The 16,332-nt window shown below is 42.2% G+C and overlaps 1 protein-coding gene across 1 annotated transcript; it reads right to left on the minus strand.

Annotated features, from left to right (window-relative positions):
• Positions 1-7,600: 7,600 nt before the first annotated feature.
• LOC139303461 (very long chain fatty acid elongase 6-like) lies at positions 7,601-15,948 on the minus strand. Its single transcript, XM_070927291.1, has 4 exons — positions 15,851-15,948; positions 10,999-11,130; positions 8,876-9,027; positions 7,601-8,031 (listed from the first exon to the last, which is right to left on the minus strand). The coding sequence occupies exons 1-4, from the start codon at positions 15,943-15,945 to the stop codon at positions 7,601-7,603; spliced, it is 810 nt and encodes a 269-aa protein (XP_070783392.1). The 5' UTR covers positions 15,946-15,948.
• Positions 15,949-16,332: the final 384 nt, after the last annotated feature.

The following is a 16,332-nucleotide window of genomic DNA, read 5'->3' on the forward strand; positions in this document are numbered from 1 at the left end:
GACGACCGCCGGAGATCTCCACTGCAAACAACGACAAACACCTGAAGGGCTCCGAACCAGACCAGCAGGACCACAAGCACCAGTTTGTGTTGGTGACATAATCACAGTTTACAGTTCAGAAATGTAATAATCCTGCTGTCACGTACCAATTCGTTTATTCATTGATCCATGTACAACTACTCTTCTTCCAGCCTCTCAAATGTGAGGATCTGCTGCGTTTTCTGTGTTTTATATCAATGAATATGTAAATGAAATGCCTCTCGGGTTAATAAACAATTAAAACAGTAGTTTGGTACGTGACCTAAAACTGAAGTTATGTCTTAAAATGTCTTATTTTATCTAGAAAACTCTCATATTTGAGAAGCTGCCGTCACCATATAGTTCATGGTTCCATTTTTTCATCCGTAAAATCCTGTAAATCAAAGCGCTGCCACCCAAATCATCCAACACTGATTACAGAACACAAGAAATACCCATGAAATAAAAGTACACATCTCTAGTTTGAGCTCTATATTCAGTCTCTTCAAAAGAAAGAAGAAAGAGAAAGAGTGCCAGAAAGAATAAGTCTGTAGCTTCATTATCTTGAGTTACTTGAAGACAGGAAAGCTTTAATAAAACAAATGCAGCATCAGACCTCTCAGTCGCTCTCCTGCGGTTTAGACGCAAAGTTAAAGCAAAGGAGGCTCACACCTCTGGTGGTACCTGTCGGGTGTTGGGGGGGGGGGGGGGGCTTCAGGATCTGCTCCTCATCTCAGCTCCTCCAAACTCCAGCAAAAGTCGCGAGAAGTGGCCGCGAGTGTGCGCTGCGCTGCCTGAGCTGCTGCAGCCGCGTTCATGGTCCAAATGTGGCGAATATGATGCAGGTTTGAGGCTGCGTGTCCCTGTCTTCATTCATCTCACACTCCGCCTGTCCTCCGCCTGTCCTCCGCCTGCAGCCGGACTGTTGTGGCCGGAGGAGGAGGAGGAGGAGGGAGCAGCTGGAGGCAGCAACTTTAACTCCTCCCTGAACCCGCTCCTGGTCCCCCCCCCTTTCACAGAGTCATGTTTCAGTCTGTTTACTGACACTTTTCATTCCACCGGAGGTTGGAAATGAGCCATTCTGTCCCTTTTCTGAGGTTATTAACCAGCAGCAGAGTCTCTGACTGCAGGTGATGTTGTTCTGTTGTTCTGATCATTTTGTTCTCCGTCTATTTCCTGGAAACTGATTTCACAACCGAGTTGCAGAAAACCTCCCTGAGTGAGCTCCGGAGTCTGGGAAGATGGATTTCTTGTTTCTTTTCCACTCGAAATGTTTTCCAAGAAAGCGGATGTGACGCCTTCAAGGCCCTTTGTAAGCTCCTGCTTCTGAGGGGGCCGATGAGCCTGTGCATTAACTTTTTAACTGATTAGAGACAGTTGTGCCTCTCAGACTGAGGCTCTTACTGAATGAACCAGGTCTTTAGCTGTTCCAGTGCCCCCCCTTTCTTCACCATTTAACTTTTCATCCTCGTCTTTTTATTGTTGCTGCACTTTTGTGTGATTTAATGTTTGTCTTTATGTTTGTTTACATGTTTGCTCTCACTGTCCTGTACACGAAGTCTCTTTTACTGAAGTAAAAATCACAATACAACAATAAGTGTCACATGTGAAAGTAATATATTATTATATAACATTATTAATTGTTCATCCTGATGGATCAGTGTGTTTTGTCAGAGTCATTTTTCTGTCTTCGGCAAAATAACTTATTATATAAGTACTCACAACTTTTACTTCAGTAAAAGTACCCATACTATACCACAATACCACTATGTAAAAATACTCTGTTACAAGTAAAAGTACTCCATTCACAAATTTACTGAAGTAAAATGATGTATTATCAAAACGTATTCATTATGTGTAATATCCCCTTTAGTATCATTGGTATGTGTATTGTATTACATGTATTATTTTACCATGTTTGTACACATACATACATGATGTATATATCGATGTTATATCTATTTGTGCATCCTTGGCACAAAATGTTTTAAGATGAATAAAGTTCTATCTTATCTTGTTATATTACTAATAGTATTATTGGATTATTATTATTACTTTGATGTTGTAGCTGGTTGAAGTGGAGCTTATATGAAGTATTACATGAACATGTGTTGAACAACTAGTTATAGCTGTGTGTATACATTGAAATATTAAGGGTACAAGTCCCATTATTAGAGATATTATTGCTCATTAATTGACATATGTTCAGTTCGGATTCCCATTTTTCCGAAGGCACTGAAGGCATCCTCACGCGGCTCCTCGCGTGCCTCGCTCCTCGTGGGTTCCCACAGCTGCTTTCAGTTAGCACGTGTGTTCAGATAAATGTCGCTGCTGGTTTACTGTGTTTCACTGAAGCTGCTGCGGAAACACTGAGCGGCCACACGAGGGCGCCAAAGGATCGATAACTATAATTAGATAGACCAACTTCAGTAAAAGTACTAATACCATTACTATTGTACTATTACTATTGCATATTATATAATTAGATTATTATTACTTATTTTCATTATGGATTCAGCTGCTGATTATTTTCTCCATCAATCGATTGATTGTTTGGTTTGTAAATATTCAGAAAATAGCGAGTAGTGACGAGTAAACTGTCAGATAAATGTAGTGGAGTAAAAAGTACAGTATTTCCCTCTGTGAGTAGATGTGGTGGAGTAGAAGTATATAAAGTGGCATGAAAAGTATTTGTCATATTTGTACTGAGGTTCAGTAGGCTACTTCAGTAAATGTACTCCATGTGTTTACTGCAGTGATTGTATTCAAATAAACGTGGTTTTTGTTGCGGTGAAACGCTCCAAAACATGAAATAGTGTCAGAGAGCAGAGCAGCGTATCATGTGGTGGTTTTGTAAAGAGAAACCCTGCAGTTGTGACCTTAATCCTGTCTGGGATGTAGTGAATCAAAGCCTCCTCTCAGCTCCTCACAGTGTGTCTGTCCTCCATGTCCTCTGGTGTCGCCCACCCACAGCTGCGAGACTAATGTGCTGAGCAGGCAGAGTTTTGTCCTCCATCAACCCACGACGTCCCGGCGGTCTCAGCCTGGACGTTTACAGGACAGACTCTGTGCCGGGGGGGGGGCCCGGCCGAGGAGACGCCCGTTAGGGTTTTAACTGTGTCGACAAGACAAATCCATGCACTCAGGGATTTAACTGGTTGTAAAAGTGGAGGACAGTGGATGTCAGAGAGATGGATTATCACCCTGTACAGTTTCTGTTGTCCTCCATCGATCTATCCTCAGCAGAGACGAAAACATGCCAAAGGAGACAGAAATAATAGAAAAACTACCATTTATCAGTAGAAAAAAAACAACGGATTTAATGCTGCAGTGAAAATATGAGAGTAGGTTTGTTAACCCACAGACACTGAGGCCCAGTGGTGCTTTGAGCTAAATGCTAACATCAACATGCTAACATGCTGATGTTGACCATGTTCACCATCTTAGTTTAGCGTGTTAGCATGCCAACATTTGCTAATTAGCACTAAACTCTAAGTACAGCCGAGGCTGACGGGTCATTAGCTGCGCAGGAGTTTGATTTGATTCATCCTCTGGGAATCATGAATGTTGATGAACAAAGTTTCACGGCAAAGATGAGCTTCATGAACTGAGGACAGCAGCAGCACTAGAGACATCAAGAGGATGAAGATACCTGCAGGAGCAAACTGGTCTTTAGAGGACAGAGTGAAGTTTGGTTTCTCTCACTTTAAAGCTCCTGAAAGAACCGAATGAAGTGTCTTAAATATTCTTCTGTTCTCTCTGAAGCAATGAACGGAGACATTTTAAAACCAGAATGGATTTATTGTAACAACATTTCAACATCAAAAGCCCTTGAACTGTTTTTTCCCCCCTTCAAAATCAGCGTGTTTTCTGATGTTTCACAAGAGATAGAGACATAAAGCACAGACCGACGCGCTCTCATGGATCCACGATAGAAAAAAAACACAACAGAAGCATCGTTTTGGCACACGAATGACTCGTAATAACTTCAAGTTTAAACGGTGTTACAATAAGCAGGCCTTTCAGCTCTCAAGTCCCGACCAGGAATCAGTATCGACGGTCTTCACCTCCTTCCTAAAAGCAGTATTCTGAGTGGTTCTACAGTAAAACTACAGGTCTAGTAGTCGTGAGAAGCGCTGAAACACGAGTGAACTTCAGGCTACATGTTGGGACATTTGTGGTCTCAGGACTCCTCGTGTTACTTCCTGATTCGGTCACGTTATCACCTGATTGGAAAAGTCAAAATGTTATTCTTCTGCAGGTTGTATCCTCAGAGGCACTTTTTCACAGATTCTACTTCCTGCCCAGAAATGTTAAGTCTGCAGCAAGTCTGTTCAACTGTTCCTATTCCTCTGAGCAGACAGAAGACATCATGAAAACACCTTTAAAGATCCAACGTGCTGCTGAATAACATGTAAAATAAAGTAGTTTGACTTTTACGTGGGGAAGTCCACATGACGTTAAACGCCATCTTATCTAAACTGTGTCCTTTTTTAAAGCCACTCTGGCAGCAGGAAGGACAAGTGGCTAATGTAAACGTCAGCTCCTCCTCAACAGCCAGACGGTGATATATAGTGGTTAGACGTGACGGCAGAACAAACATCTTTCCTTCATGTGTTCAAACCAGAATCCCCCTCAATGCACACTTTGTAAGCTGCTACTACACACAGATATTTATCCACATTGTTCACCGAGTTTCACCGAAAAGGACATGAAGAAAGAAGGACGGCATGAAATCACACAACACAATTACCTAAATCTCCTCTCAACATTAAGTATTAATGGCAGTAAGAGTCTACCTTTACATTTATCCTCCATCTCGTAACGTTGAAGAGGCAGAAACGGTGTCGTGATGCGTTTGTCGGCAGATTTAAGGAACGAGGAAAGGCATAAAACATGACGTTTGGATGGAAAGAGGAACAAAGTGAAGCACAGCTAATAGAAATAGGCTAACATCTACCAGGTACACTTCAGATCTGCTGCATGAGTGTTATATATTAAAAATAAATAGATTCTTAGTATTTACAATGGACACATCATCTTGTACCTTACAGTACAATTTAAATCCAATTATAGCTCAGGAATTAATCCACAGTATGTTGGGTTGGATGTATTCAAACAATCTGTATCACAGCACACGAGGAAAAGCGGGAGTTCAACAGCCCCGGGACAAAAGACAGCGTACAAGTAACGGAGGACGAGCGTGCACATTAAAACAAAAAGGATGTTTATGACCACGTGGATAAACTCCACACATAGTACTTAAAACCAGATAAATATGAGGGTTTACACGAGGATGAGAAGGATAAGACACACAAATACTTTCTGTTACATTAATTTAGATTTATTTTTTCTGACTTTTCTCTAATTTTAGCTTTTTTTTTTTTTAGGTAAAACGCTGAATACTTTCACCGCTTGGGGGCCTCTGAATCACTTTCTGGTTGAACTGCTGACAGTAACGACATTAGACTGTATATAAATATAAATAACACGAATATAAATATATACAGCCTATGGTTACGACCACTCACGTGATCTGTCCCCCAAATGGACTTTTCGCTGAACAGGAATCAGTTCTCTTAACAGTGATCGCACAAATGTGTACGCTTTAATGTCGTGTTTAATTTTTAGTTTTTATTTCTTCTTTATCTTAAAGTCTGTTTCAATTAAAGTGCGATGAACTGAATCTTTGACAACCTTAAACACTGAGACGGTTTACAGGAACGGTGAAGATCAGATGGAGGCTGGAGGACCTCTCCTCTTTCCATCAACAGGTCTAAAGTCTTGTGAAGCAAACAGGTGATGGGGGGGCGTGTCTTTATCTTTTTAACTGTGGGAGGGGGAGTCCGGCTTGTGCATGTGCTCCCAGTTTGACAACCATTTAGATCCACGCTGACGCCAACGTGACACAAACAGAGCACACACAGTTTGGTTCATATGTGTGACTCCGCTCCACTAAAGCCCCCCCCCCCCCCCCCCCCCGTCATGAAGAGGAGATGGGCTTCGTCCAGTCTAAGTTCTCAGGTGAGATGAAGAAGGCAAAATGTGCACAGTGTGTAAACATGATTTTTTTACTAAAGAACAGAGGACAGGGACAGGAGGACGGCAGCTCAACATGTTACACAACCCTCCTCCCGGACGTTATGTGCTCTTGGACGGCTGTCAGCAGAAGAATGTGTTCGTCACTCAGATCTTATCATCTAACCAAGTGCTTGTTTGTCGAGAGCAGAAAGAAGAGACGCGTTGAATCGAGCATTAATGTTCCTTTTTTTAAAATAACACTTCATGGGTGTGTCTGAGTTTACTGTAGCTGCAGCTTCACAGAAAGACATGTTTCCAACCAACAGCTTCAGTGTGTGTGTGTGTGTGTGTGTGCGCGCTAAAACTAAACATGAGAAAAACTCTTCTTTCATTCAGTGCATTATGAGGTCTTTCGCTCCCTTTTGGGGTAATCCTTCATGTGTCCTGCAGGTCACAGCTGTGCTGGGGGCTAAAACATCTTCTATCAGGACAGTCCCAACTTTTTTTGGGTAATACGCTTATTTGCTTTCTTTCTAAAAGAGTGCGATGAGAAGATCGATGTCAGATGCAGATCTGGAGTCAGGATGTGGTTAGCTTAGCTTTGCTTAGCATGAGACTAGAAGCAGGGGGGGGGGGGCAGCTAGCCTAGCTCCCTTCAAAGTGAAAAAATATCACCTATATTTACACGCTGTATCTTGTTTCATTCCTACATAAACAGAAATGTTGAAAAGACAGTTTGTAGCTTTAGGGGGAGTTAATGCGCCAGAACAACGACCGTGTGCAGCTGCCTGAAGTCTTTTTGTCGTAGTAAGGTTGCCAGGTTTGGTATCACAGACACCGGCTGCATCTGGCAACCCGCACTACAACCAAAACACTGCTAAGAATTACTGGGCGGAAGGATAAACTGTTACTCATCAAGAAGTAGTTCCAGCACACAACTTAATATAGATATATCTTTAAAATAAGTCAGCTGGAGGTGAGATGTTTCCCTCTGCTTCCAGTCTTTATGCTAAGCTAACACACATGCTGACTCCAGCACAGACATGAATCTCATCTCATCGCACGCTCAGAAAGAAAGCAAATAACTGCGTTTCCCAACATGTTTAACAATTTAAAGTACTGGTTTTAGTTCAGAGCTTTTACATCAAGGACTCACTTCTTCATTACAAACATTTGTTAACCACCTCTGACAAATATTTGACCCTCATATGGCTGTTTTTTTTGATACTGGTCAAGAGTCTAAGAAACCAAGGCAATAATTTAAATGAAGTGAGTACTATGTTAGTCAAACACAAACATGGTATTCCCTCTTTCCATACTGTACTCCCAACTAATCATGAGATCATATTAAACTGTGCTCGGTCCGAACCGGCCGCCTCTTTCCTACCGCTCTACATCCACGGATGAATCACTGTTTCGAGCTACAGACGCCTATAAAAAGTCAAGTGAAAATGTCATAAAAAGAGGAGGACCGAGCAACCAGGTAACTAGTTGTGACTCACACATTCATGGCCCCTTTCTACGTATGGCACGCTTCAATACGACTGCCAGTGCAGACATGCTAATCTGCCTTGGATCCTTTGTCCCCGGAGGAGCCTCTGAGGTAGGTGTTGTAGAAGAACAAGGCAAACAGGACCAAGTAGCTGAGGTACATGAGGGAGCCCCACGCGATGTTGTCCACGTAGGACGGACAGCGCACCTCGTGCATCCAGCGGTACACCAGGCCCAGGACGGCCAGGCCCATCACCATCTGCAGGATCTGGGTGGCCGTGATGATCATGGCGCAGGGACGGGGCACCCGCAGGCCGGCCGCCCGGGCTGCGTAGTACGTGTACATGAGAGAATGAACCACGTAGTTCATGGTCATGAACCAGCCGCCGCCCGCCACCTGGTCCTTGTAGGAGTACCAGGAGTAGAGCAGCACGGTGATGTGGTGGTACCAGTGCAGGAAGATGAGGCGCTGCTTCCGGAGGACGATGAACACGGTGTCACCTGAGAGAGGAAATCAATTACCAGGGCTGAAAGTGGAACCTCGTTATCATCAACTGTCAAGTACTGACATCAAATATTTACTTATTCTTTGATCAGATAGTTCCTGATTTAAAGCATCATTTTGCCAATTTTCAGCAGTATTTTATGCAGTCAAAGTTCTCCGTACATTTAACATTTGAGAGCTTTGGCTTCTTTGTGAATCGTACCAGCACTAGTATAAACACATTTGGCAACACTTCATTTTCACGCTCCTGTACTCATTTCTGTCTCATCTCATCTTCCATCCTGTAGTGAACTAATGGCCTGACCAACAGGAGGATGAAGACATTCTTCCCGTCTGCAGCCGAGGAAACATTATCCGTTTCAATCACGCACTAATGGAATTTTCTTGCCACCTCAGCATCTGCCTCCATTTCACAGAGCAATCGGGTCTCTGCGTCGGACCGACAGCACGAGGAGCAGCAGCACAAAGAGAAGCAGCTCTTAGCGAAATTGTCTGCTGATAAATTTACTGGAAAGTTTAAGTGCTCTGAGGAACATACCTCAAGAGAGGAGGGAAATCATTTGGTCAGTTTATGTCTGTCTTTGCCTGTAAATATCCTGGAGGTCTGATGGAAGTCTGTAATATAACATAACATCACCGCTGCTCCCTCAATTTACAGACAATCATGTTGGATTGTTAAATGTAACCTTCAAATTCAGCCCAGTTTTAACCCGAACACCTGAACGTCTTTTCACTTCTAATACGAGTCACCTAGTGTATCTGTGAGTAAAGCTACTTTACTTTTAGATGACATGTGGACTACATCAGGACTACATCAGGAGAGGGTAGAGGAAGCCTTACCCAGCTCAGGGGCCTTGCTAAGAACAAAGGCGTAGGCCCAGAACTTGCTGACGGGGGCGCTGTAGAAACTGATGTCACACACCGACTGTCTGAAGCCGCTGCTTGTGAGGACGTGCAGCATGTACAGTCCAGTCCTGGCTGCTCCTATGATGCTGCAGAGGCAACACAAAACATGACAACACATGAGCAAACAGTTTGTGTGTACATTTCTTATTCAAAAATAAGAAGTCTCATCTTCCTGAATGTTGCTATTTAGCCATTTTCAGGTTATCGTATATTTCACAGATGACACAGACTCGTTGAAGCACACAACATTATCATTCCTAAGGCATCCCAAACCTGTTTTTGTCATTCACTGCAGTCCTTTTATCGCCCTTGGAAAAATGGGATGATCTCAGTCTGGAGCCCTGATGTGTGAAAGTGTAATCGTTCCATCGGTGCTGAATATAAATCATCCTACTTCAAGGGTCAAGACACTTCCTGAGTCCCAAGCTTTAAAGTTAAGACGGCCATTTTTACAAGCCACGGCAAAAACATCCTTCCACATGTTGTTGTTGAAGCTCTGCTACGTTCCTCATCCCTGTAACGTCAGTAAAACCCTCTCAGAGCCCTGCGATTATAAACAGCAGAGTGCATTCACACATTGATCCAGAGACTGCAGGAAGCAATTCGACTACTGATCAACTGCTACTACTTTTCTACAAAAGTGTACCTCAGTATCTCAGTGGGCATTTGGTTTCCCCATTGACTTTAAAATGTATGAAATAATAATTTACAAGAGAAATCACCACACCGCTTTGCAGAAAATTTTAAACTAAAAAAGTATGACTGGAATGGACGTAGGGTCAAATGAGAGACTCCCTCCTTTATTTTCATTGTCCCGACATGTCTATCAATACTGAATCCAAGCCCAACCATGAAGCTGCTGCGTCCCGTGGGCGTTTCTCCTCATGTTTTCTACTTAATGAGGTTCTGTAAAGACTGTAGTGTTACAGCACAAGGCTGATGACATTTCACATTTTTCTCATTATAGCATAAATCTGTGAATGAAAAGGATAAATATCAAGAGTCATGGAGGAGGCCCAGGAAGAAACTTCAAATTCTTTGGCAAGCTAAGACGATAAAGTGGTCTACTGTGTTCTGCTAAAGCAACATTACTGCAGTGCATGAGAGTGGACACGGGATGGAGGTCTGAGCTTGTCAGGTGGACACACAAAAGGTTTGGCTTTTCCTTTGACTACACGGCTCACACCTTTAAATCCAGAAAGGAATGTGTTGGCGACAGACGTGCCATCTAACTGGTTTGAACGTTTTCAGATGTGAACACCTTCTCAGAGCACCCCCCCCCCCTGAACTCACCCTGAACTCATCCTGCAGACAAAGGTTCACAACAATGATGTTAGTTAAAGAGCTGAGATAAGACGACTCACTGAGAAACTAGTTTCTGCTTATACACACAGACAGCTCTCCCCCTCGAGAGGAATGAGACTACGCTCTGCTTTTCACACATGCACATTTTATGCTCTAATACACCAGAGAAATAAAAGTATATTCTGGCCCACAGTTCCCTTCAGACCCTCACACCTCTGTAACACACTGCAGACTAGAGCTGCGACCAACCAGCATTTTCATTATCCGTCAATCTGTCAATCATTTCTTTTCAATTAATATTTTAGTCTATAAAATGCCAAAGAGCCCAGGGTGGTGGAAGAAGTACTCAGATCTTTTACTTAGGTAAAAGTAGCAATACCATGACGTAAAGTAAAAGTACTCATTAGGCAGAACAGCTAATCTAATTATTGGATTATATTTATTGATGCATTAATGTGTAAGCATCACTTTAACTATGCTAGTTTTAAATACACTTACACACACACACATATATATATATATATACGTATATATATATACATACACACACATTCTATTCACATTCTATGTTGGTGGTGATTAGTTGATTATATTTTGTATTAATTATCTCACTCTGCAAAGTAATTAGTCTAACTCAAGCTTTCAAATGCTGAATGGAGTAAAAAGTACATTTGTTTGGTATTTTACACTTAATAGATTAATCAAATATCAGATTTAGCAGTAAATGAACCAGCAGCCTGACTGTGACTCACCTGAAGATGGCCAGGCTGAGCGACCACAGCACCAGCGGGCGTCGCAGGTTCAGCTTCGGCCTCTCCCTCATGAAGTGCTGACCGCCGAACACGAGCGCAGCGTACAGGCCGCAGAACATGAAGGCTTTGCTCCTGTGGAGGACGCAACACACCATAATAATACACTAATTAGCAACACGGGAGACTTTATTAGCTGGGATGTTGCGAGGTGCTTCTGTCATTTAGCCTAGCATTGATATAAATGAGGAGGACAAACGACATCCTCCAAAATAATCTCACAGTTGTATTAGACGGCATTAGCTTTAGCTATGTGTTCCTAATAAACTGGTTATTGAGTGTAAATAAGAATTGGGAACTAACAAGCAGTGTAATAACCTCCTCTGGCACGCAGCCCTGCATGTACTTTGACCTCTTATCAGGTTACAAAGAGGAAGAAGACGACGTCCCGGGACAGACAGTCCTGCTAATCCTGAATCACCTCAGTCAGACCCTGAAACACTAGATGATGACCCACAGATGTGGTGCTGTTACGCAAAGACATTACACAATTAGGGTGAACGGACCAGACAACTGCAATTAAAAGCAAACATGACACAATCTGACTGTCTGCTCGCTGGGTCCACGTGTCAGGCGACATGAACATGATGAATGAAAACTTGTCCGTTTCATAACGGCAGCCTCATACTTATCCTCATTTACAATCACAGCAAAGATTAACAGAGATTAGTTGTTGACACACTGACTACTTAAGTGATGAGGCAAATTTTAACTGGGCCCTGCTGCGCCTGGCTTATCCACAGCCACTGATACTTTTTCAATTACAGCCGGCAGCAGAAAATGATGACAGAGCAGAAAAAGATGATGTGTGCACTGTGACACTGCTGCAAGAAAATAAAAGAAAACAGCCACACCTGATTTTTTAAAATCCAGTCACAACATAAATAACGACTCTGCTGTATGCATGCATTACATGTGTCAGGATGTGCGTGGGTCTGAGGTGGTTTGGGAATAGACCAGATGACTAATCCAGATTGGCACAATACATATGAGGCCGAGTAGATGCTGCTGCTGCTTGACCCAGTTAATGTTACAGGGGCGTCTGATAGCCGCTCCCAGTCGATCCATGCTGGAGTAAAATGTTTACTAGCAATCACTTTATTCTTGATTAATCTGTTGGTTATTTTTGTTCTATTATATGATTGTTTCGTCTATAAATGTCAGAAAATAGTGAAAATGTCTATCACAGTCTAAGATGACATCGTTAAAAAGCTTGTTTTGTTCGACCAACAGGCAAAAAAAAAGCAAAGATATTTAGTTTTCAGTGATATAAAAACAGAGAAAAGCAGAAAATCCTCACAAATAAGAAGTTGGAACCAGCATCTATGTCTTGATTTAAATAATTCAAATGATTAATAAAGTAGCAAAACTGTTTAATTGTTTGGATCAATTAATCCAGCATCTCTCACAGTGTTGTCCAAAGGCAGAGAGCAGCAGTTTTGAGGTATTACGTCTATTCAAGTGTTTTTTGCAGAGTAAACTAATGAGTCTAAAATGCATAAAATTAAGTCATTACAGCAAATCCACATGTCTGTTACACAGTTTGACGCGTCACCTGGAACATTTTCTTCACCGTTTCTGTTGAAGAGCCACCGTAACACTTAACAGGATCAGTCTCAGTTGATTCATGCATGTGACATTTCAAATGTGCTCATGAGTTTCAACAGTTTGTCATATTCTTTGTAAATGTCATAAATGATGCGTTTAGTTCAGTTTTTAGTGCCACGTGTTACCTTACATATGCATGATCCATAAGGTACATAAGAGTTTAAACCTGGGGGAAACTGGAAGTACTGGTATTGGATCAGTATTCTGGATCACATACTGCAGATACCCTGGGTTGATGTCTAATAATGTCATTAAAAAAAAGGATTCACTTCTATCAAATAAAATATTAACCGTCACACACACAGTTCCAAGAACATGTGTACTGTGAGTGTGAGTGTGAGAGTGTGTGTGTGTGTGTGTGTGTGTGTGTGTGTGCGCGCGCACAGAGAAAGATGACGAGCTGTTGTTACAGGCTAAAGGTGAGCGATACGACAGAGAACACCTCCCTCTCTGTAAACTGCAGCGACAAGGAGTAACACAATGTCCCCTTTTATTACATTCCTGAACTGTGTGTGTGGGTGTGTGTGGGTGTGTGTGTGGGTGTGTGTGTGTGTGTGTGTAATGAACATTAATGTGTATGCTAATGAAAAGCAGAGGTGGTACTTCTGCTGACCGGGATGTAGCACAGAGTATCAAAAACTGATTACTCAATTAATCCATTAGCCAATCAACAGAAAGTCAATTTCATTCATTTGCAATTCTGATAATAGATTAATCGTTTGAACCAATTATGAGGCAATAATGTTAATAAATGATATTAACAACAAATATTCACCGTTCACAGCTTCTCAAATGTGATGATTTGGTGCTGTTTTACTGAACTATAAAGTGAATGTTAGCAATGTTTAAATAGCAATTTAAAGACGCCATCTTTGGCTGTCAGAACTTCTGATGGACATTTTTATGGATTAAATCACATTTTATAAACACTGCCATAGCAGCTCCCACTAGAATGGGCTACGCTCCCCCTGAACACCCTCAGAAAATGTCCTTTGTTCGTTTATTTTCTTCATTAAACTTTAGTCTAAAAAGTGAATCTAGCAAAATATATTTATATTAAAAGATATATATTGTAGTGGTAGTAGTATATTGTAGTGTAATAGTAATAGGTGACATGGTTCAGGTAATAGCCAGGGAATGAAATTAGCACCTGCCAGCTGCAGTATTTTTCTGTTGACTCAGTGTTTACACTTCTAAAATGGTCAACGTAGATTTTAGAAGTGGCTGGTGGAAATGTTCAGTAACCTGCCACAGTGCCAGGAGAGGAAAAGACTTAATATCAGACGCTGTTTAGGGCACAGCCTGAGGCGTGGCTGCAGCGTGCTCACAGTGAAAGTGAAATAGTGAAATATGCCAGAGGGAAAAAGGGACTGGAGCACACTGATTGATTTGCCTTTAATTGTGCAAACAGACGTTTCAACACTCATGTGTCTTCATCAGAGTCAAAATGGACAAAGATATGAAGCAAACTGTTTATTATGCCCATTTTAAATTCCCAGAGCCCCAGCTGCAGTGTTGAAACCGCTTGTTTTATCCAACCTACAGTCCAAAACACATATGTATTTCATATTATATTAGTAGATATTCAGTTTACCAGCATACATAACAAAGAACAGCATCAAATCCTCACATTTGAGAAGTAACAGATGTTACGTCATTGAACGAAATGACTGAAACAATTTACTGTCAATCTGTGTTCTGAGGAAAAATAGCACCTGCTATTATTAATTAAGCCCAATTAGCTCCCCCAGCCACAATTATCTGCCACCAGTACAGTCCGAACGAAACATGATTTTGGAAGCCGATATTGATATTGACTGATATATTGGCCAATATTAACTGTGTACACCTTTCTGAAGTTTGCATGTCTGCCTGCGTCCTCCCCATTTTTGATATGGTTCCCTTAAATTTGACAATTGTGATCAAGAAAAATGGTGACTCAGTTTCAAAAGATATCTTTGGCATTTCTGTACTTCTATTTCTAGCCACTTATCAGCTGACACATACGCTGAAACAATATATCTGCAATGAGCCACCTGTGTTTACAGACTAAACGATAAATCATAAATAATCCACAGATTAATTGACAATCACACTGAATATCTGCAGCCCTTGCTTTGAAGAAAAACTAATATTCTATCGACGCACGTTACAGTATCAATGCCAAGTTATGAGCACTTGTGTCAAAAATGTTCGACCGATACTGAATGTCAGAAACAAGTTTAGGGAGGAGGAGCAGATTACTCCATGCTGAACTGCACCACTACATCCTACAGAGAGAGCTACATACAGTGAATTGATCCTGCTGTCTGGACGTACAACTGTGTGCCGTTTCAGCAAAGTTACACAGCGACTCAGCAGAAGGAATGCTGAAGCAGGTCCAAGCCTTGTGCAAAAATCAGCCAAGCTGCTGTTATTCTCTTGTTACTCTTTAAGGTGTCTACATCTGTCATGCTGTGTGCACAACGTGGAGCTCCGGGCCGGCTTTTCCCTGAGCTTCATGAGGCTTCGTTTGACACTTAACTTTCCTCTGTAACAGAAACACAGCTGCATTAAGGGTTCAGTCTTTCACAGCCTTGTTAGTGTGAGACTGAAAAAATGTGGTCTTACTAGGTTTCCCTTGTGGAGTGGCTCAGTGAGGGGTCACTCCCTCTTTACAAGACATTTAATTGGACAATGAAGAAGGCGTTTATGGGAGCAGTGATTCAACATTTCTGCTTCATGTGTGTATAAGTGGCAACGTAGCTTTGGTGCACACACCGTAAACAAAGCAATATGTATTTTTCATGCATGCAGATTACATGTAATTTTTATTTAAAGACCTGTTTATTGAGTTGGCCTATGGGAGCACTGATGAAGTCATGTTGTGCATCCTCAAGGACGTTTGAATTAAAGCGGGTAAAACGGGATTCCCTGGCTTCTTAAGCTAACTTTGGCTCATTCTGGTGGGTTTTAGCTGAGGCTGCGACACATTGACGTGTATAACAAACCACGTTAATGGAGGAAGATGTGACCAGTTTAAAAATGTAAGACACCGGGTCCGCATGGCGAGCAGCCCTGACAGGACATGGAGTACAGACAGAGCCCACCACCCACCACAGTCTGTCGGGGATGAGGAGGAGGACCACACCGACATTTTTATCTCATCATCTACCATTTTTACTGATTAATATTGTCCTGTACTCACCAGTTTTCCTGCATCCATTCCAGAGCTCGTCTCTCGTCGAAACGCCGCTCGAAATCGTACTCTGCTGGCGGGGAACTGAGCTCAGTCTCGTTCATCTTCTTTATCAGCGTTTCTTCCGCTAAAAGCCGGCGGGGCTCTGGACGTTTCTGGAGGGTTTGAAGGGACGTGACCGCGCCGAACCGGTCTACTGACAGCGGACAGTCTGACTGCTGCTCGTTTATACAGATGATATTGGCTGGATTATCACCGGTTAGAGTCCAGGGTGACGAGAGGATGCGGTACCACCAGATGCACTTCCCCACCAACACTCGCTCTCCTCAGCAGGGACGTAAAACTAGCTAAAATAGAATAATGCTATTCCGGTTTGGACTTTCAAAATAAAACGTGTAGGAGCGATGACGTAACAAATTACTGTGCCATTGTCTTGGGCCCTTTATACTGGTAAAGCACAGTATGATATGGTATGGGATATAGAGTGAAAT

Source organism: Enoplosus armatus, chromosome 20, assembly GCF_043641665.1.
Source record: "Enoplosus armatus isolate fEnoArm2 chromosome 20, fEnoArm2.hap1, whole genome shotgun sequence".
Lineage (NCBI taxonomy): Eukaryota > Metazoa > Chordata > Actinopteri > Centrarchiformes > Enoplosidae > Enoplosus > Enoplosus armatus.

What these genes read in the sequence shown, in the direction of transcription:
- LOC139303461 (XM_070927291.1), bottom strand. Translation starts at nt 15,945, where the DNA reads ATGAACGAGACTGAGCTCAGTTCCCCGCCAGCAGAGTACGATTTCGAG. An exon ending in GAATGGATGCAGGAAAACTG is followed by an intron (nt 11,131 to 15,850) that starts GTGAGTACAGGA and finishes CGTCCTCCACAG; the next exon opens with GAGCAAAGCCTTCATGTTCT. An exon ending in CTCAGCCTGGCCATCTTCAG is followed by an intron (nt 9,028 to 10,998) that starts GTGAGTCACAGT and finishes TTGCCTCTGCAG; the next exon opens with CATCATAGGAGCAGCCAGGA.